The 23,446-nt window shown below is 45.0% G+C and overlaps 1 protein-coding gene across 1 annotated transcript in view; it reads left to right on the top strand.

The window, feature by feature from the left end:
* iqsec2b (IQ motif and Sec7 domain ArfGEF 2b) overlaps positions 1-23,446 on the top strand; it is a gene marked incomplete at both ends in the record, with an annotated part of 70,861 nt that continues 47,415 nt past the window's right edge. The window contains one exon of the mRNA XM_080832992.1: positions 1-530. Coding sequence (XP_080689118.1) covers positions 1-530 — 530 coding nt within the window. The remainder of the gene's footprint in view (positions 531-23,446) is intronic.

Genomic DNA, 23,446 nt, shown 5'->3' with positions numbered 1-23,446 from the left:
ATGGAAACGAGCCCGGAGAGTCCGAATCGTGCGGTGGAGTACCTGCTGGAGCTGAACAACATCATCGAGAGCCAGGCCAAGCTCCTGGAGTCGCAGCGGCGCCGCATCGAGGAGCTCGAGACCCAGCTGGACCGGGTCAACCAGGAGAACACGGGCCTGCGCACGGACCAACGCAACTCCTGTCCCGAGCCAACGCCGGTCCCCATCCAGAACCACACCGACCAGAGCCCGACCCAGCCCTCGTCCCTGCCCCTCAACTCCTCCTCTGGCTCTGGTACTGGTACTGGTACTGGTACTGGTACTGGTGCTGGCCCTGGCCCTCTCCACAACAGCAACAATGGCACAGGCAGCACTGCCACCAGCCCGTCCTCCTCAACGGCGCCTCCTGCTGGGCTGAACCGTGAGCGGCGGAACCACACGCGTCTGACCCGTGGGCTCTCATGCGGGGCAGCGCCGGTCGAAAGGGAGCGGGCACGACTGGAACGGATCGACAGCACCGGAACCAACACGACCCCCGCGCCACGCAGACAGTAAGAGTCTGATCTTATCATAGTCCTCTTCTCTCTTTGGCATGGTGATGGTGAAATGCTTCTGTGGTCCTGTCATGAGAGTAAACCAAAGATGTGTCTTCTGCAGCCTCTCTCCCTCTGTTTGTCTCTCTCTTTTTCTCTCTAGCTTTCTCTCACTCTCTCTGTCTGTCTCACCTCTCCAGGTCTTTCTCTCTCTCTCTCTCTCTGTCTTTCTCTCTGAGTCTGTATCTCTCTCATATTGAGCGATACTAGATTATAGCAAATATGTTTCTTTGGTGTCATTCCCCCTTGGGGTTTCTCTACATCACCCTTGTTTTACATGGAGGGGTTCACAGTGGTGATGATGGCCAGAGGTATCTCAGTGGAGTGCTGTTTTTAATGATCTGCTTGCCAGGTTTTAGCTGAGTGCAGTGGTTAATCAGTGCTCGCTTTGAGTTGGAGTACACAGCTGCAATGCAATGCGTCTGTGTGTGGGCTGTGGACTTCTATGCATCTGATTGTGTGTGTGTGTGTGTGGGTGTGTGTGTGTGTGTGTGTGGTGTGTGTGTCTGTGTGTGTATGCCTGTCAGAGAATGAAAGTGCAGAGGAGCGAGAATGTGTGCCTCACACTCTTCTTCTGTATATGTGTGTATGAGTGTGTGTGTGTGTGTGTGTGTGTGTGTGTGTGTGTGTGTGTGTGTGTGTATGTGTGTGTGTGTGTGTGTTTGTGTGTGTTTGTGTGTGTACGAGTGAGTGTGCTCTAATGTACAGTAAATAAGTGTTTCACAGAGGGGTCAGCTTTGGTGTTGGTATGAAAGACGGACTGCAAATACACTTTGTGTAGTAGGATGTGAAAATGCTGTGGGTGTTTTGTAGCTGTGTGTGTGTTTGTGTGTGTGTGTGTGTGAGAGAGAGAGAGAGAGAGAGAGAGAGAGAGAGAGAGAGAGAAAATGGGTCTGTGTGTTTAAAGGTACACATGGTGTACCATCAAAACAAAACAAAATGGACACGCAACCTGCTTTGTGTGGACAAGCACAGTCCCACACCAGACTCAATCGCACAACCTTAGACATGGGAGACGGGCGTGCTAGCAAGGAGGCTAAAACCCATGGGGGCTAGCATCTTTCGCTAGCACGTCTCTTTAAGTGTTCGGGAAGTGGCAGCTTACTCGCAGGACAGCACTGGACCCGCTGGCTACCGTTACACTCACCCCCGGACTCCATGGCACCGATGAAACCTGCGTACATGGGAGGCTGGTGTGCTTTAAGCAAGGAGGCTAAAACCGCTAGCGGGTGCTAGCCTAGCGTAGAACAGATTTACTCTGACAGACAGCACTGTGCATCCATAACACTCACCTACTCTTCACACAGGTCTGTCTCGTGTCACCATGCAGCGAGTCACGCGGTGACAGAGACGTTTAGATTGAGAGGATTCAATGCTTCAATGCCAATATGGATCAGGGTTGGTAGAATTATGTTGTGCTTACTGTCTGTCTCTTTGAAAATGACAAAGACTCCGTGTCTGCCTGCAGGAACTCCGGTTCACTTGCTCTGCTGCCATGGTGAAGTGATGTTGTAATATCACCACAGGGAGAATTCGGCATCATGGGAACAGACTATGCCTGTCTCAGAGTTTAGTCTCAGACAGACACTAGGCTGGTGCTTTGTGGTAACAGCAGTATTAGCACCTAGTCATTTAATCAGCATCACTCTTCTCGCTTTTTTTCTCCCTCTCTTCTTCCTTCTCTCCTTTTCTCTTTCATTCTCTCTCTATCTCACTTAACCTACCTCTCTCTCTCTTTCATCCCCTGCTTTATTCATTCTCTCTCTTCCTCTCTCACCACTCAGTCAGCGACTGCTGTAATGTACAGTGTTCTCCATGGCTCGGTTGTTGCTCTCCGCCTGTGCTGGATTTGTTTGTTCGATGTGCGGACTGATTCAAGCAACTCAGTATGGGCCGACCATGGAAAACACCGTACATTACAGCAGAGGGGAAGAGAGAAAATGAATAAAGCAGGGGAGGAAAGGGAGATGGAGGTAGGCTAAGAGAGATAGAGAGAGAATGAAAGAGAAAAGGAGAGAGGGAAAAAGAGAGGGAGAAATAAAGCGAGAAGAGTGATTCTGATGAAATGACTAGGTGCTGATACTTCAGTCCTATATTACTGTGCATCTAGGTATAGTTGTCTTTCGTGGTGCCGTGGGATCTCTCACATGTTACGTGACGCTGGGTCGATGCCAGGCGAAGTGTCATCTGATTCAGCTCTCCACATATGGGCACGGTGAATATAGTGTCTCGTCCTCTGCATTTTCACATGCCTCATCGGTGGAAAAGAAATCATGTGAAGAACTTGGCAGCATTTTCTACAGGCGGCCAGATACCTGAAGCGGAGGGGTTTCCATTAGAAGTAGCCTTTTTGTTATTTACAAGGAGAATTTCATGCAAAAGCACATACACACAACAATACAAACACACACACACACACACACACACACACACACACACACACACACACACACACATGGTAAACATACAAGGGTTCGGAGCCTCCCCTGTGCCTCTTTAGCACACTGTGTGTGCTTCTTCCTCCTACATTTTTCTCCTGCCTAACAAAGCCCTCAGAGTCATAGTTCTATCTCTGTCATAACACTCTCTCACTCTCTCTATGTCTCAATCTCTTTCTCCCTCTCCCTTCCTCTATCTCTCTCTCCTCTCTGTTCCTTTCTTTCACTGCTTTTCACTGCCCTTTCTTATTATCTCTTTACTTCTCGCTCTCTCCTTCCCTAGTTAATTCTCTCTATCTCTCTTAACCTACGTTCCTCTCTGTCTCCCTCCCTCCCTCCATTTCTCTCTCCTCTCTGTTCCTTTCTTTCACTGCTTTATTTGTTTCCTCTCTTCCTCTCTCGCTTTATTTCTCCCTCTCTCCTTTTCTCTTTCATTCTCTCTCTATTTCTCTTAACCTACCTCTCTCTCTTCCTTTCCTCCGCTGCTTTATCCATTCTCTCTTCCTCTCTCATCCTTTCTTCCACTGCTTTATTTGTTCTCTCCTCCTCCCCCTCTCCTACGCTTGTCTCCTGTAGGACTGGTAAGTCATTAGTAAGTAACACATATTAGTGGTGTACGTGGGTGTTGAGCGCGGCGCTCAATGGCTTCCTGCCTCAGACGGCCTATAGTAAGAGAAATGGTGACAGAGATAGATACTATAATTCCTGCCTGATTGTGTGTGGATTTACTTCTCTTCAGTAGGGCCCTTCATTTCAACTGTGATCTTGCTTCATTTTATTGCCTTCTTCAGGAGACATGCAGCACAAGCCCCCGGCTTCAAGAACACTTATGATCTCACCATTGAAGAGTAATCCAAAAGATTTGGTCCTCGGTTTGAGTTAATCTCATCAAAGCAGACTCTCTCTCTGTTTTTCTCTTGTTTTCTCTCTCTGTCTCTCTCTCTCTCTCTCTCTCTGTGCTCCCTCTATCACCCTTTCCTCACACTTCAGCGTAAAGGCATGTCCTTTTTCAGCAGCGTTTCAGATGCAGTTGGAGTATAAATATCCTTCCTCTGGCTCCGTTCCTTGTGAGCAGAGTGAGTCCATCTCTCAGAGATACCTCTCCGCTGTCCGTGCAATAAAGCTATTTTAAGACGCTCTTCCTTTTAGGAGGCGTCCTGGTGCTGTGTTTGACTGCGGTGTGCCATGAGGAGCGTGGCTCTTTACATCATTTAGCTTTTTTCGCGTCCGCTTTCAGCCGCTCCCTCCCTCGCTCCTTCCATCCACCTCGCTGACCCCTAGTCCTCTCTTCCCCTCTGTGCCAGGCCACTGATTTTATCCTCTATTTTTCCCTGTACATGGTACTGCATTTTTCATCGTTCCCTGTCCCTGGTACCAAATCTAAATGTTTCACCTTTCCCTGTCCATGGTACTGAATTTTTCACCTATCCTCTTTCTCTTTTACTCCCTTCCTTTTCCCCCTTACTCTTGGATTATTCAACCCATCTCTCCTATGCAGGTTTCTCTCACTCATACTCCGTCCTTGCTCTTCTCCTCCATCTCTCTCTTTCTCTCCATCTCTCTCCGTCTCTCTCCATATCTACTGCACTAATAACAGATGGTGAATCAGTGTGTGTGTTCTACCATTTTCTCCTTTAAAGGGACTCTTACTGAGAGTCATTCTCATCCTCTCCATCTCTCTGTCTCTCTCCCTCTCTCTCTCTCCATCTCTCTCTCCTTCTCTCTCTCTCTTATTTCCTTCCTCCATGACAACCTCTCTCTTCCTCATAATTCTCTCTATCCATGTCTTTATCCATTTCATCTTTTGCTTCCATTTTTCTATCCACCTCTCTTCCCCTCTTCATTCCTTTATCTCTCCTACCTTTTCTATACCTCCCTCCATCGGCTATGCCTTGCATCTCTCTCCTTCTCTCTCTCTCTTTCCCCACTCCTCAGCAGAAGGTGTGTAGAGTAGTTGAGGTGATAACGACTGTGTTGAGGATACTCTTAACAGACTCTGGTCCTCTGTGCCAGTCGGTGCCAGTCTGTGCCCGCCTCGCCACATCTCTGCCCTCTTCTTCCTGTGCCCTCTGCTGCCCTCCACGCCCACAGCCAGCTGTGTGCCAACACCGCATGGTGCCAACCACACACACACATGGCATGGCTTCACTTTCCAAACAACCGAGAATGTGTGTAAGAACTTGTGTGTGTGTGTGTGTGTGTGTGTGTGTGTGTGTGTGTGTAAACAGAGAATATACACCAGTGTTTCCGTTAGCCGGTAATTACTGTTCTTTGCCTGGTAAAATGTATTAAAAAGAAAAAAGCATTTTATAGGATATTTCTCATTTTGTAGTACCATTGCTTTGATAATAATTCTGAGTAGCATCTAGGCTATAAGATTATGCAATTATTAAGTTTTCACAACGACCTAGCTAGCAACAGTAAACAACACATTTCATTTTTTTGTTTTATGTATTTTACATCTTGTAGTTCATCTCTATGGTTTCAAAGAAGGACAGTATGACAGTTTTTTTTTATTGCATCAAAGTAGAACAATGTAGAGTCAAGCACGATCGTGCTGCGAAGTTGCCGTTGCAGCCTATAGTATGGCAGATGGGTAGGACATTATCTATTTAGATGCTCACCCTACAACATGGCATCCTGGATACAGTTAAACTAAATTGAGGATGCTGTCATTCTCCTGTCAACCTAGGCGTACATTATAGGCGCCATCATATTTGCGATTGTAATAAATTGTTATTGAAACATGCGCTGGTAAGTCATTTTTTTATACATCAGATAAATGGCTCAGTCTTGGTCTCAGCCGGTCTCTCTCTCGTTTCTCTTTCACTATCGTTTGCAATACTTTGTCTGCTGTTAACCCCTCTGTACCCTAGACTCTGTAGCATAATAAGAGTTGAGTTTGAATTGCACTCAGGAGTGTAATCTGAGGCATTCCCCGGGCACCTGTGTGTGGCGCGTGTGCTTCTGTATTTACTCCTGATGTAATTGGAGGTAATACCTTCATTGTTGCTCTGTGGTCCGACTGAATTATTACGCAAGCAGACATTATTAGCTGTGCACAGTCAGGCAATCTCAGCCAGCACCTGGAAAATAATATGAAATTACAACTTTCAGCAAAATAATGTGTTTTTGGTGTTATTTTTAGAAAGGCTGACCAAATCAGTTCTCATCTTGGCCAGGTCATGTGTACAGCCTCAGCAGTCATGCAGTAATGAAAACACATGAGAAGCCTAGTGGAGAGTAAAGCACACATTGCCAACAGATTGCTTTACTATAGAATACATATAGCAACATTACAGGGGACACTATTAAATCCAGACAAAATGTAATGCATTTATAGTAAATGCTTGTCAGTTGTTCAGCTGACTGACGCATATAACTCACTTAACACATCTCTTGTTACGTCATAGCTATACTTTTCTGTGTTTAACCGGTCTCAGTGGACAACTAAGCACTTAGCAGTTTCGTCCTTTAGACCCATGCGTGTGCGAGAGTATACTGTAAATGTTTTCATGGGTAACCGGCTCTCCTCTTTGGACGATATGGTGGCTGTCATACAGCTGCTAGGGTTCAGATGCTGCTGGTGGTTTGTCCTTTTTATCACACACACACACAGATTTATGATATTCAAATGTGTTTTTATTCAGACGGAATCACTGCAGGGGGTGTTAACCTTATCTAACCTAACCTAACCTTACCTACCCTGACCTAGCCGAGTCTAGGGTTCAGATGCTGCAAGTGGTTTTTCCTTTTTTCTCACACACACAAAGATTCATGATATACAAATGTGTTTTTATTCAGACGGAATCACTGCAGGGGGTGTTAACCTAATCTAACCTAACCTAAGCTAACACAACGTAGCCTAACCTAACATAATGTAGCCTAACCTAACATAACGTAGCCTAACCTAACCTAACGTAGTCTAACCTAACCTAGCCTTACCTAACATAATGTTGCCTAACCTAACCTAACCTAACGTAGTCTAACCTAACCTAGCCTTACCTAACATAATGTAGCCTAACCTAACCTAACCTAACCTAACCTAACCTAACCTAACGTAGCCTAACTTAACCTAACCTAGCCTAACCTACAGCGGTGCTGATGCAGACAGCCTTACATCTCATGTCCTAACTACCGGTGTTATTGATGCTTCCTTCATTGCACTGCTAATATGTGCCTGCTGGCTGTGTTGTTGCTAATTTGAGTGTGTCTGAAGGACATGTAACGATACATGCTGTGAGGGTACTTTTGTGTGTGTATAAGCGTGTCCTTGTGCATGTGCATTCTTGTGAGTGTGAGTGTGTGTGTGTGTGTTTTTGTGTTTGTGTATGTTTAAGTGTGTTGACCTGTGTGTGTGTGTGTGTGTGCATGAGCTTGTGTTTGTATGTGTGTGTGTGTGTGTGTGTGTGTGTGTGTGTGTCCAAGCAGGGTGCAATTAATTATAGGGTGACCTGAGTTTAATTATTGCAAGGAGGTGCAGATCACTGCTGTGTCCTTCACACACAGGGCAGAGGAACTCTACCCTCTCCCTCTTCCTTCCCTCTCCTCTCTCCTCTCCCTCTCCTCTCCTCTCCTTCTTCCCTCTCCTCTCCCTCTTCCATTCCCTCTCCTCTCCTATCCTCTCCCTCTCCTCTCTCCTCTCCTTCTCCCTCTCCCTCTCCCTCTCCCTCTCCCTCTTCTCTCCCTCTCCTCTTCTCTCCTCTCTCCTCTCGCCCTCTCCTCTCCTCTCTCCCCAGACCTCTCTGTAGCGCATCTACCCTTCCTGCAGACCACAAATACAGCGTACCACTGATTTAAACCACACAAGCACAAAGACTTAAGACCTTACAATACAGTCTGCCACGGCTGTACTAAACTCCTCAAAAAAAGGTACAACTGTTGGCTGTGTAGCTCATTCCACGAATGCACGATCCTTACAAGTGGTACCTTGTTGTAAAGGTGACTAATCTGGCTTTCCAACGATATAAAATACAATACCAATTGGTACTATTAAAGGGGAGGAATAATCGGCCGAAATAACATTTCCGAACTTTTTTTGAGGAGTTTAGAGAAAAAATGAATCCCAGTCTTTAGCCTGTACTGAAGTCACAGGGCTGGCAGACATTGCAGAGCTCCGGCTTGTTCTGATGTCACAGGGCTTGCAGACATTGCAGGGCTCCTCGGTCAGAGCGGAGCAGAGAATGGAAGCCATGCATCACTAAGTACGCCTGAGTGGTGTGACTGGATGGCCCAGGGGCCACGCAGGCACTACAAACACAACTGTGTTTGTGAGCATCTTTACTCTAAGAGAGAGAGAGAGAGAAAGAGACAAAGATAGAAAGAGAGAGAGGGAAAGAGTGAATAAGTAAGAGAGAGAGAGAGAGAAAGAAAGAGGAAAAGATAGAGAAAGAGGAGAGAAAAGAGAGTGAGAAAGTCAGAGAGAGAAAGAGAGAGAGAGGCTGCCTCTCAGCCCTTCAGGTGGTTCTATTTCTGTTGTCCTCTTTTCAGTGCATTCTCTGTCTCTCCTCCTCTCTCCTTCTCTGTCTCCACCTTTCTGTCTCTCCTTCTCTGTTCTTTGCTCTTTCCTCTGTCTCTCTAATGCACTGGTCCTGAGATAGGTATTGATCAAGCAGATGTTAATGCACAGCACTGCACAAACTGAAACCCCATTTGTCTTTCTTAAACATCCAATCGAAGTGTGGGGATGGTTGTGCAATAATTTTAAACATTAATGTTCTCTACCTAGATGTCGGTGAACAGATGTTTGTATGGCAATCTGCTGCATGAAAAAATATATTTTCTATAACATAATCTGCAGCAGCAGCAGACCTGTAATCGTCCTTGATTGGCATGGTTACGGGAATGATTGGCATGGTTACGGGAATGATCGGTGCACATAATCATATTTCATGTAAATATATTTAGGTTTGTAATCATTTGAAGGTGTCTGTTGTATGACAGATTATGTGTGTTGTGAAATTCAGGACGCATATTTTCATCACGCTTGTACTGTATAAACACGCAACAAATGGAAAATAATTAGTCAAATACAAGTTATACACATTATATTTATGAAAACTTCGCTACCCATATGGTGTCAGCAATTTAAAACACTGAAGTCTGAACACTGAACCATCTGGCTAAATAACTCATGTACCTCTGTTGTCACTGAATCTTAAGCTAAAATAAATGGTCTATTATTGAAATAAAAACATGATACTTACAGTAATACTCTCTCATGCTTGAGTTCGCCAGTCACATCTAACAGTTAGTAGGAATAAAACTTCAACCTGTCACAGAATCCCCCTGCACGGAATGACCAGGGCGAGTAGCATATGGGGCTCAGGTGGGTGCTCTCACGTCTGGCCGTCTCACACTCCCAGAATTCCCTTGCAGGGTCAAGCCCAGGTTAGTGTTCAGTGAACTCAGTGAGAAACCTTGGCAGCAGTTTGTTGGCAGACAGACAAAGCAAACTTCTGTCCGGTCTGTGGTTCTCTTGTGGCTCATCTGGTGTAGGCAAACATACCGACATTACCAAGGTCATGGGGGTTTGATTTTACCGGTGAATTGGAGTGTAGGAGCATTCACATCAATGAATAAATGCACATGTCTTGTCTTAACCCTGGAGTTCTGTATTTCTGAGAGATAAGAGTATAATCTTTGTGTGTTTAGTCTGTTGAACAGGACGCTCGGGGGTGTCCTGATCTCCGAGCCGTTCATCAAAGACGCTGATGTCATGGGCATCTGTCCGGGGCAGTAGTGAGAGAGACTGTGTTACTTCTGTGTGCTTAGTCCTTTGGGACAGGATGCACAGCCCTGTCAGAGCCCTGGAGCCATTCATCACTGGCGCTCGTGTCAGATCTGTGCTGTGCATCTGTCGTTTGCTGCCAGTGAAATTAATTTACGATGGAACACATACTCACTGGACACCCCCTGGAATTAAAGCATATGTCTGAATGCAAATTGTCCTTCTCGCTCGCTCTCTCTCTCTCTTTCTCTCTCTCTCTCTCGCTCTCTCTCTCTCTCTCTCTCTCTCTCGATCTCTCTTTTTTTCTGTTTGTTTCTGTGTTTTTCTCATACTTGATTTAGTGGTTAATCCCATATTAATCCCTTGTTAATGGGATAGCCATGGCATTCCCAAGGGCACTCTGTGTCTCACTGGAAATCAGGCATTGGGTGGAATGGATGATGAAAATCTGGCATTCTGTATGACAGCGGTTTAACATTTAGTTGAATGGTAAACATCTTGCGTATGTAGCTATCTATTGTATGTGTAGTTATCACCTACTGGGGTTATTTACATAATATGACATAACATACCTTGGTGTCAGGGTCGTATAACTAAAGGTTTGGTAAGCGTTTCATGTCATTGACCAACCACCGTGGTAACTGTGTGTTCAAAATGAAGGTCTCTCTGTCATCTAACTACGGAAGTTGTTCAACAACGCATTACCCGGTTGAGATACGGTTCTTGAATGCACGGACGCCAGTAGAGTGTGTGCACTAGGTCATATGCTAAGCCATTTATTTCCTTGCTTTGTGGCGGTAAATGTGAGATTCCTGTACCAACCTCAGATTTCACTGAGACCAATAACAACATCTGCAATACACCTAGTCAGTTATCAGCATGAAGGTATTGTTCCATACCATTCGTGGTTCATTGCCTTAGTGTGTCTTTATTATAGTTCCCATGTCCCACAGACATTTTAACTGGGGATGCTGCAACTGACTCCAGAAGATTCTAGGGTAAATTGGAGCCGATGCAGTCGGGCTATTATGAGTTGCAAGTGATATAACCAGCCATGCCATCATATTCAAATGGTGTCCTCTATAAATATTCATAGTAAAGTAGGTGTAAGTGTTTATGAACTTCATGGCAGGAGGAGATGAAGAATCCGACTCTAAATGGGTCGGGGAAAAGGCTACCGTTGAGTGGAGTTTTCTTTCTTTCTTTTTTTCTGCCTCATCACGGCATAACTCATAAACAGACAGATGCAGAAATCTTTTCTAAAGCACTCAGCCACTCAAGAGCGAGACATGGGAAATCTCTCTGTCTCCTGCACAAATCCTGTCTGCACTGGATTCAGAGATGCCTCTAATACCACACTACTTCTCCTTGTAGTCTGAAGTAGTCTAAATCTTACTCTGTAGTCTTAAGCTAACACAATATTGTAAGGCTAACTCAGTAGTCTTAATCTTACTCAGTAGTCTAAAGCTAACAAAGTATTCTTAAGCTAACTCAGTAGTCTAAAGGTAACTCAGTAGTCTAAAGCAGTATAAAGCTAGCTCAGGAGTCTAAAGCTAACTCAGTAGTCTAAAGCAGTATAAAGCTAACTCAGGAGTCTAAAGCTAACTCAGTGGTCTAAAGCAGGGGTTTTCAATTTCATTGAGTGTGAGCCTCCCCTTGGAAAAGGTAAGGAGGACCAAGCCCCCCCCCCCCCAACCTTGTCAGAGGCTACTTTTATTGAAACATCACGAACAGAGGGCCTATGCCTACTTTTAAAATTGAACTGTCATTGCAAATTCATAAACGATCGTTTTCAACAGCAGACAACTTCACAGACGCCAGTGTCAAACTCGCGTCAACCCGAGACGTCAACTGAAATAATAATAATAATAATAATAATAATAATTGTGACCTCAATTCATCACGTTTCCTCTCAAAAAACTCCAGTGGCTTGTTAACTAAAGTCGTGTGCTTTGTTTCCATATGACGGCGCAGTTTGCATGGCCGCATACTATCGTTAGCCAAAACCTCTTTGCACACCACACATTGTGGCAGAGGTGCGCTCTCGCAACCCGACCATGTAAACACTATTTTTAAGTAATCGGGATCATATTTACTACGTTTTTTTGTGGGCTCCTCCCTTTCTGCTGACTTTGGTTGTTGTATCAGAAAGCGATGCATTTTTCATTGGGCCAACTTGTTCACACACGCAAGCACGAACAATGAGTTAACTGCAGAAACGGAAACCGTTATATATTTCTTCGCTTATTTCGCGCCTCCCCTGCGACTCTTTGGCGACCCCCAGGGGAGGCCCGCCTCACCTATTGAAAACCCCTGGTCTAAAGCAGTATAAAGCTAACTCAGGAGTCTAAAGCTAACTCAGTGGTCTAAAGCAGTATAAAGCTAACTCAGGAGTCTAAAGCTAACAACTCAGTAGTCTAAAGCAGTAAAAAGCTAACTCAGGAGTCTAAAGCTAACAACTCAGTAGTCTAAAGCAGTAAAAAGCTAACTCAGGAGTCTAAAGCTAACCAAGTTGTCTAAAGCTTACTCAGGAGTCTAAAGCTAACTCAGTAGTCTAAAGCTAACTCAGTTATATAAAGCAGTGTAAAGCTTACTCAGGAGTCTAAAGCTAACTCAGTATTATAAAGCAGTGTAAAGCTTACTCAGGAGTCTAAAGCTAACTCAGTAGTCGAAAGCTAACTCAGTATTATAAAGCAGTGTAAAGCTTACTCAGGAGTCTAAAGCTAACTCAGTTGTATAAAGCAGTGTAAAGCTAATTCAGTAGTCTAAAGCTAACTCAGTGGTCTAAAGCTAACTCAGGAGTCTAGCCCACTCATTAGCAGGCAAATGCATAAATATTTGCCAAACCCCACAGCCACTCAGGAAGGAGCCATGAGAAAGTTCTCCCATCTTCTGCACTCATGGTTGGATTCAGAGAAGCGCTTCATCAGAAACCACACTACTGCGTCTAGCAGTCTCAATGGCATGTGAAAACAAAGTCATTCAATCAATCAATCAATCAATCTATAATGCTACGGTTTATATTGCATTGTGGTTGCATGTCACAGGGGTTCATGATTCGGTATGATGTCCAAAGCCTGTCTAAATGGCAGATTTTGCAGCAGTGTAATTGCAAGCCAACGAGGTCTTGTACATCGGGATCCGGGAGCTGCATAAGCTTTTCCTAGAGAAACTCTCACTTTGGCCCAATTTGTCCATTTAGTGTCAGTGACTGTCAGCCTCTCTGTGTGGGTTGACTTCATGTCAGCATAGTTGTCGCTGGGATAAAAGACCGGATATGCCCAGTAAAAAAGAGCAGTAGTGTCAGATCCTAGATATCTCACAGGAGGGGGGGGAGGCGGTTGTTGGGAGATAGTTGCTAAGAGGAAAACCGAGCCTGCGACTGCCAACCATGTTAAAAGAACCATACCACAAAAAGGCCTGTTTGAGAGGCAAGAGCGCGTTTGGGTATGGTGTAGTTATTGGTCACTGTGTTAATGTACATTTATGTACAATAATAAGTGTATTAGAGTCATATTACATAGTGTCTCTCAACTCTGCAGAAGGGAATGGTACCATCCAAAGCAAACAAACACACTGGGGGGGGGGGGGGGGGGGGATCTTGTTAAACTCACACCCTCTCAGTCAGTGATTTACGGCCTGCACTGAATCAAAAATGCAATTGTTGTAGGCTAAAAGCTCCACTTAAAAGCCCCACTCCAATTCAATCCAATGCACACCCTCCATCCATTTCACAGTAGAATATATTCTTTTGTGATATTGGTATCCCATTAGGAGGCCTGTTCCATATCATGGCATGCAATTTGCCAAGTGATAATGGACCAGCAGAGAATTTCATAGCACGCTTATGGCCTGTTCAGCTTGCAAGTATGCAAGAGATTTTAACACTGTAGCCCCAGACCTCTCTCTCATACACACACACACACACACACACACACACACACACACACACACACACACACACACACATACATACATTCACACACATTCACCAGCATACACACACACATACGCACACGCAAACACACACAAACACACACACACACACACACACACACACATACACACACACATACATTCACACACATTCATCCGCATACACACACACATACGCATACGCAAACACACACACACACCACTCTATCCTTCTAGATAGAGTGTGTGGGCAATTTTGGGATTTCTCAGTTAATCGGTTTAGGAGGGCCTGCTTTCAAAAGGAAAGAGGAAAGAGTGTTTATTCTACTGCGGTGCTTGACAGTTTCTCTCATGCGCGCAGAAACATACAGCACACACACACACTTGTGTGCACACATACACACACATACACACACAATCTCTGTCTGTTATTCTCTCTGTGCCCTTCCTCCCAGCTCTCCTTTCTTCCCTCTCTCTCCTTCTCTTCCTACTCTCCATTCTTCCCTCTCTCTCTCTCTTTTTCCTCTCCGCCCTCTCTTCCTACTCTCCATTCTTCCCCCCCTCTCTCTCTCTCTTCCTACTCTTCATTCTTTTCTCTCTCTCTCTCTCTCTCTCTCTCTCTCTCTCTCTCTCTCTCTCTCTTTCCGCTCGTTCTTTGTCTCTGTGCTGCAGCTATGACTCACAGGAGCAGAAATTACTTTTGTGTCCCTCTCACTTTCACCCCCTCACTCCTCTCCGCCCTCTCTTTCTCTCTCTCTCTCTTTCTCTCTCTCCCCCTTTATCTTCTCCCTCACTTACTCTCTCCCCCTCCTAGTCCCTATCTCTCTCCATATTTACCTTTCTCTGCCTTGAACCTCTCTCTCTCTCTCTCTTTATCTCTCTTCTTCCTTACTCACTTTCTCCTTCCAGTCCCTCTCTCTCTCTCTCTATCTCTTTATCTCTCTTCTTCCTTACTCACTCTCTCCCCTTTTAGTCCCTTTCTCTGTCTGTCTCCACGTTTGCTCTACCCCCCTCTATCTCTCTCTCTCTCTCCCCCCCTCTCTCTCTCCCTCTCTTTCGCTCTGTCCACTGCCTCTTTTTGCATCCAATCCCTTTTTTCTTTCAGTCATCATCTCTCTCTCTCTCTCCCCACCCTTCTCTCTTTCTCGCTCTCTCTCCTCCTTCTCGCGCTCTCTCTCCCTTTCCATACCCTCTCTCTCTGCATCCATCCCAGACTGTCTCTGTCTCTGAGTCCTCTGATATCTGGTAAAGCGTGATGCATATCTCTCAGCTCTGTGTTCTCACTCCGACCCTACCCATCCAGGTGAGGAATCCAACACACTTTGGCTGATTGGAGTACAGCATACCTGCGATAAGCAAGCAGCGGCTGATTATATCATCAATCACGCCTCAAATAGCTGCAGGCTGCAGTGTGGAAGTGGGCCTTATGCCGTTTCTGATCGGATCCAGATCTGTTTCTGAGTGAAGCGCTATCTGAGGCGGGGTGATCTGCCAGAACCGTTTGGGTTCATTAAGCTTCAAAGAGTGGGAGGATTACTCTGAGATCACAGGGAGTGTGATTAGCTACTTCACCGAAACAAAGTGCCAGTAATCTTTTTCAACATGCACTCAGACACACACCGATATTCACACACACACACACACACACACACACACCGATGTTCACACACGCACTCAAACACACATACACACGCCCAAAAATGAGTGTGGACTCAGCAATTTTGTAGAATACATAGAGAAAACAAATTAAGAGTTTTTGACAACGCAATACTTTATCTGACGACTTCAAAGGGAGAGTCTAAGGGAGAGTCTCAGACTGAAAAAGTAGACTTTGGGTTGAATTGAAAAAGCTGAGTCAGCTCGATTTAGGCAATTAGTTTAGTTTTTCCTCACTTGAGAAAACAAGCACAGGAAAGTCAGTTTTGAACGAATTCATGAAATGTTGTTACATTTTCGTTGACAGTACTGCTTGCTACTTCACCATACACTGTCATTACAAAGTATTATTAACTTCACATGGCACATGACACACTGAGCATATTTTTGCCAAGATCCTTTGTTGATAGCAGTCACACAGCTCGTACCATGAGGACCAGTACCGTTTGTATTTACTGCAAGCTCCAGCATCACAGTGAAATACCCCAGACTGTTATGCTCTTTTTGGGTGTGTTTAGCCTCCCAGAAACGAACCTGCAGGAATAGGACAAAGGCCAAGCACCACCAAGTCTCTCTCTCTCTCTCTCTCTCTCTCTCTCTCTCTCTCTCTCTCTCTCTCTCTCTCTGTCTATGTATCTCTCTATCTCTCTCTCTGTCTATGTCTCTCTCTCTCTCTGTCTATGTATCTCTCTCTCTCTCACTCTCTGTCTATCTCTCTCTCTCTCTCACTCTCTCACTCACTCTCTCTGTCTCTAACTGAGACGCCGACGGCAACCTCTGGAAAGCACAGCCTCGGCCTTTCCACACGGCGATCCAATGATGTGTGAGATGTCTCTGTCTGAAGACAAACTGACCTGATAAATTCACTTCACCACACACACACACACACACACACACACACACACACACACACACACACACACACACACACACACACACACACACACACACACACACACAAACACACACACAATTCCCTCCAAGCATTCACTTCCCTGAGTACACTTCATTCAAGAAAATCCTATTTGGACCGATATTTTTAGCAATGCATTAGTCCACCACATGCCATACCTACTTGACAAACTGCTGTCTATTTTAGTTGTTATATAGTACAGTGGTCAGTAGGATACAGTGATGTTATGAACTGTGTCAGATATTGGATTTTTGATTCAGTCATTACGTTCATGCACAAATGTAATTTGGGGAATTTGTAATTTAAATTTGTGATATTGTCCACCAATAGGTACAAAGTTCTTCTGTAACTTCAACCCAGAACCATTTCCATGTCTCTGCGTGCATATGTTGGCCCACGCATATTTCTCACAGCTGTAAACAAGAACAAAAACAGCTGAATACTAAACCCCCAGAATAGCTCTACAAAAGAACTCTTTTGTTGACTGAGGGTTCTAGAGTGTTAAAAGATTCATCCGTGCAGATGAGCAGCGGAAGCTCGGAGTGTTCTAGAGTGTGTCTGAGTGTTCCTGCGAGTGTGTGGTTAGCAGTGGGGAGTGGGAGAGGAGAGGCAGGTGTTTATGCTGTGGGACTCAGGAAGCCTTTAGAGGGGTGTGCGTGAGTGTGTGTGTGGGGGGGGGGGATGCTAATAAGCAGGATGCAACTCCAGCTTGGGGACTGCAGACAGCACCCCCCCCTCCCCCCTGGGGTAAACTCATTCCATCAGAGTGTGCCCACATTAGGCTTGTTGCGTAATCTGCTCATCGCAGTTTTTTAAACATGGCTGCACACACAAATACACAGCATGTACACAGCTAACACACACATACTCACACTAATACACGGCATGTACACAACTAACACACACACACACACAGCATGTACACAGCTAACACACACACAAATACACACACACACAAAAACACAGCATGTACACAGCTAACACACACACAAATACACACACACACAAAAACACAGCATGTACACAGCTAACACACACACACACAAATACACATCATGTACACAGATCCACAGTGGAACTCACACACCCATGTATGAAACATATTCATATGCACACATGCAAGCCTACAGCTGTGCGCTTACTCTGCACACACTCAACCTTTCTATGTCGCTTTCACCCCTCCTTCCCTCTGTCACACAGACACACATACACACGCACACACACAAACACACACACACACACACACACACACACACACACACACACACACACACACACACACACACACATGTACAAAGACACACACACTCTTATCCTGAGTGGTTGCTCTCATTGCCAATCCCAGCTGAAGTAATTCTGCTGATTACATTGTTGTGCTAAAGTGTGTGTGTGTGTGTGTGTGTTGTCTGTGTGTTCTGGTTCTTGTGTGAGTGCACTGTGCGTTGTGACAGTGGGCATAAACACAGGCTGTTGATAGCTCAGCATTCAGCGTGCTCAGGGAAACTAGACGGCACCTAAGCGGTCCCCTGCGGTCCACACTAAATCATTCATGCGCCACAGGTGGATCGGCCTTCGACTGGCTGTGCCTCTGACACTCAGATGGATTACTGAAATGGCTGCGACTGCATCAGCTTTGAGCTGTTGTTTCCGGCACCCCGCTTCGCAATAGTTTTTTGCTACGTAGTCATCTACGTACATCCTGAGACTGAGATTTGGTGAACCCAACCATTCTAATTCAGGTTTTAGACCCAAAAAGACCAAATGACAGTTATCACCTTTGACAAAACTAAGCAGTTAAATGTTAGATTTTTCATAAAGAGTGCATTATCTGGATTCTAAAGCCTGGCGGTTAGGTTATTAAAAAAAACTAAAAAAATCACGGTTGCCGTGGAAACAGCAAAGCTTTCCCTCTGGCTGTTCCAACCTGAATGAGGCACCCTTCCTCCCCCTGCTGCCACCCACGTTCACTTAGGGGTGGGCCATCTCTCTCTCTCTCTACCTCTCTCTCTCTCTCTCTCTCTCTCTCTACCCTCTCTCTGTGTTTATGCACCCGTGTGTCTTTTTGCACATATGTGGATGGGTATGCACTCTCATTTGTATGAGTGTGTGTGGGTGCATGTGTGTGTGTGTGTGTGTGTGTATCTGTGTTTGTGTGTGTATGTGTGCGTGTGTGTGTGTGTGTGTATGTGTGAGTATGTGTGGGTGCATGTGTGTGTGTGTATGTGTGTCTGTGCATGTGTGTGTGTGTATGTGTGTGTGTGGGTATGTGTGTGAGTGTGTTGACCCCCCCCACCACCACCACCACCGCCAGCATAACCACACCTCAGCACCAGCTGGAAGCAGCTTGTGAGAGATTAGTCACTCTCTGCCCTTCTTCCAACCGGCACTTGTGTAACGCGGGTTAATGACAGGCATTTAGACTCAAAGAAACAGAAAAACTCAACCCAATAATTTAGTGATTTGCCAGAGGATGCGCAACAAAGGCTTGAAATGTCCTGTTACTACGGCTGACCACTGCGCTTGCCCAACCTTTGCCTTAACCAATATCTGTTTTTCTTTTATAGAGAAAACTGGCCATTTCTGCTGTGAAATCTTGCATTTCTTCTTCATGCAGTACAATTCTGGAGACAGGATCACAGTAAATTAAGAGCTTTTACACATGTGGTGCTTATCTCTGCAGCCAAAGCTGTTCACATACATGATAGGGGGTCTCACCTCACCCCCAGCAATATATGATGCAACAGCAACAGCCGTTTATTCATTCACCACACACTGGCCCTTACTGGCGAGGAGATCATTTTTGTGGATTTTAAAGTTGAAGATGAGTATAGTCATATCTGTAAAACTAACGACACTTACAAGAGCTCAGCCACTGGCACAGATGTTGGCTCACACGTGAACATACACACACGTGAACATACACACACGTGAACATACACACACGTGAACATACACACTTGAACATACACCCATGTGAACACACACACGCGTTCACACTTGCAGTTAAACATATGCAGCCTGTGGCGCTATTCACACCGAGGTGCTTTTATTGCTTCTAAAATGCGTTGCTAATATTCCAAAATGAGTCAGGTAACTAAGCAACAGCCCATTGTTAATAAATTCTAACCTCAAAAGTAAAACTATTTTTAACTCTGAGCGCCCGGTGCCTCCTATTCATTTTTCGCATTGTTCGAATCAATGGCAGGCACTTTGCAACAGTCATGACGATCCACGGAGAAACAATCAGAATTAAGCACCAGGAGGTGACAAAAGCAGCTCAGTGGGAAAGCCGCCTAAAGGTTAATCACACACAGACATACACCCACTCAGCATATATTGGTATACTGGTGTGACTGGCTGTGGATATTAAGAAAAATAGCATAAAATGTTAGCAATTCCTAGAACTTATAAATCATATCCTTGGCATAGTTTATTTCAAATACACCTAAAAGTTCATGGTACTTGAAGGCTTATGTTACGCACCAGCGGACCGTTGCAAGCTCTGCCCCCAGTGGGCCAACAGTGGTTCACAGAACACACACACGCACGCAAGCACGCACACACACACACACACACACACACACACACACACACACACACACACACACACACACACACACACACACACACACACACACACACACACACACACACACACACACACACACACACACACAAGCTCTGCCCCCAGTGGGCCAACAGTGGTCCACAGAGCACATACACACACACACTCACACACCTGGCATGTGTAAGATTTTCACTCTTCAAACTGTGCTCAGTCTTCTGTTTTGTTTGTTTGTAAAAGCATATTGATGTGTGTGTGTGTGTGTGGGAGGGGGGTAGATATTTGACAAACACTCTGTATTTGCGACGAGTGGTGCCCTTGTTGTGTGTGTGTGTGTGTGTGTGTGTGGGACGTGTGGTGCCCTTGTTGTGTGTGTGTGTGTGTGAGTGAGTGTGAGTGAGTGGTGCCCTTGTTGACTCTGCTGTGTAAGTGTACTCTTCATTCAGCACCCAAAACTCGAAACACAGTAGCATGAGGACGTACAACAGGTTTCTGTTTTATAGAAAGCAGACATGCTCTGTTTCTGTGGCAACCACACTCATTTTGTTGCAGTTACCCTTAGCAACAAGTGGTGTATCGTCAGTTTCTATATTCTATCTTCTATTTTGTATCTTTCAGGTTCAGGTTGTCAATTCATGTTGGCTACTCCTAGTACTGGACATGCAGAGAAAGTCCAAACAACACCATCTTATATCACAAAAACTCTGTTCAGATGGGCCCCCCCTTATGTGCTGGGGTTCTGCTTAGGGTTTCTTCCTGATTAACAGGGTTTTTTCCTTGCCCCTATCGCCTTTCTGCTTGTTCTAAGAGGGTTCAGGCCCTGGGCTCTTTAAAGACAATTGTATTGTTTAGGCACTTTAAAGATAAATTGAATAGAATTGAACTTGTAGCTTGCTAGCTAGCACTCTGTACTTCACATGCCAACATGTATGAGTCCTTACTGGGGAACTGAGAAAGAGTAGCCCAGACCTAAGCTGAAATAATAGACACTTTATTTCCCTCAACTGGAGAATAGTAAATTGTCACAATCAAGAAAAACAAAACAAAGAAGTGCTGTTTTTGACCCTCACATCTTATTTACAAGACTTCCTTGGAGTTAGGATAAGATCATTCTTGTAGCATATTCAGGTGATATGGGGAAGTCTTTGCGCTGAAAACACGGTCCATGGAATGTCCTTGCACCTTGTCCTAGCAACTGTTGTCAGTGCAGAAAGTTCCGTGAGGCTCAAGGATGCGCACCAGGCTTTACTTCTAGAGCACAACTGTTAGAGAAGGAATCCAGCAGCCCGAAGGTCATGCATTTCAATACATTCCACAGAGGAACATGTGCCTTCAAAAAGCATAGCCATTGTAGGTCTATACTCTACTCTGTACTAAAATGTGAAATGCCAAGGCATGGGGTTCTGTCCCCAGTTTATGCCAGCCCCCTGCCATACTTCACACACACACACACACACACACATACACACCATACACACACACATACACACACACACACACACAGACACAAACACACAAACGTCAATATTGCTCACAGAAGGGTAGTAAGGAGCCTACAGATCACTAAGAATGAGCTTTACTTCACCCCATGTTTTGCTGTGAAATATTTTCACAGAGAATCCCCTCTCAGCAGTGCAAACACAAGGTGAACAGCAGTAGCAGGCCCTCTGGCTAGATTCAAACACAAGGTGAACGTGTAGCAGGCCCTCTGGCTAGATCCGTCTGCATCCTCTGGGATTGAGCTTCTTTTTAGCAAGTACATACCAAGACCTGAAAGACTACCCAGCTGCTAAACCACTGTCCCTAACTACTGCTATAGAACAACCTGATTTATCAACCATGGTTAGATGTATCTGTGTGTGTGTGTGTGTATGTGTGTGTTGTAGATGGACGCGGCGTTAGAGATCCTTGTTTTCTCTTTTGTAAAGTCTCAATAGAAGTAAAGTCAAGTTGAAACCAGACTGTTCCTGTTGTTATCTGACTGTGTGATGCAATGACAGGCTGGCAGGCTCAACGCCCAGGCTATGGGGAGGATCTGATGTCAATCGTTAGACACACAGAAACAACACAGGGGGCACCGGAGGACTGTGGTGTCGGGACAGACGAGACAGAGAGAGAGAGAGAGATGAAAGATGGTTGGAGGTGTGTGGCGTAAGGACAGACAGATGAGAGTTAGAGAGAGAGATAGAGATAGAGAGAGGGATGAAAGATGGAAAGAGGGAGGCAGCGTCATTATGAAAAGATGAATTGAATAGTGAGAGGCTCTACTAAACAACAGAGATCTGTAGGAGGACTCCTCTGACACAATGTGGCAAACAGACGTACAAAGAGAGTGTGTGTGTGTGTGAGTGTGAGAGAGAGAAATGGCCATGTTTGTGTGCAGAGAAAGTTAAGACAGAGGAGCACTTTCTTCTATGTTGTGTTAAATATAAACAAGATAGATCTTTTTCTCTAAACTCCATAAAAAACATCCCAAAATCCTTAACAATAATGAAAACATGGCCGTACTTCCAGTGAAAAGCCTGCAGCTGCTTTGGCAGTGCAATACGTCTTCAAATGTGACGATCAGAGGGACACTAGTCTAAAGTAAACTTGTGTTTATAGGTTGTCTGGGAATTCCCCGCCCCTTCACTGCATTTCATTTGCTCAGTTAGTCTGGCGAAGCACTAAATGGAGGTCCACTTCACTCACGTAATTGGACACGCCTTTAACCAATCAGACCAACGATACTATACAACGATACAACGATCGGTAATAAAGCAAACACATCTTTTTTCTGTATGAATTGTTCCAGAGCAGGTTTCTGTTCTATTTTCAAAGAAAACTTGCCTTTGAAATCATCCAAGACAGCCGCGAGAGCAGTATATCGTTTTGCTGTGCTTTTCTCTTTGGTTTTGCTTTTGTTACGTAGGTGGTTATTTTAAATCCGCCAATGGCGCGCCAGGTAGCCAAAAGCCAGTTTGTGATTGGTCCCAGAGATCCTGAGAATGCTGTAGTGAAATGCTGTGCAATCTTTGCCAGACCCACTTCTCAGGCGAAATCAAATTTGCCGTAAGAAGAGGGGCGGGACTTCCCAGACAAGTTTATAGGCACACACACACACACACACACACACAGAGGGAAACATCTTCTTTCTGATTCCTCTTCTTATTATTACGGTTAATGTTACTATTTAAATTATTTTTTTATTCACATACATTGCTGTAATTGTTTTTTTTTAATGCTGATAAAGCAACCTTGAATTTAACTGTGTGTGTGTGTGTGTGAGAGAGAGCGAGAGCGAGAGAGAGAGAGAGAGAGAGAGAGAGAGAGAGAGTGTCTGCATTTGCTTCTGTGTGTGTTTGACTGTAGAGAGAAGTGGAAGGAAAAATGTGTCTGCATGTATCCCCATTGCATGTATGTGTCTATGTGTCTGAGAGAGAGAGAGAGAGAGAGAGAGTTTGTTGGAATCCAGCATCTCTTCTAACTAGCAGAAAAGCTTAAAGGATTTTCCTCTTCTGTTTATGTCATGTTTTGTCCAGCAGAGGGGGGGGGGGGGGCAGGGGCAGAGGGAAACAAACAGAGAATGTGTGTGTGTGTGTGTGTGTGTGTGTGTGTGTGTGTGTGTGTGTGTGTGTGTGTGTGTGTGTGTGTGTGTGAAGCAAGCAGTGTGCAGTG

The sequence above is a fragment of the Sprattus sprattus genome, assembly GCF_963457725.1.
Source record: "Sprattus sprattus genome assembly, chromosome: 2".
Classification (NCBI taxonomy): domain Eukaryota; kingdom Metazoa; phylum Chordata; class Actinopteri; order Clupeiformes; family Clupeidae; genus Sprattus; species Sprattus sprattus.
The sequence above is the reverse complement of the archived record's forward strand: the minus strand, read 5'-3'. Positions and strand labels throughout refer to the sequence as shown.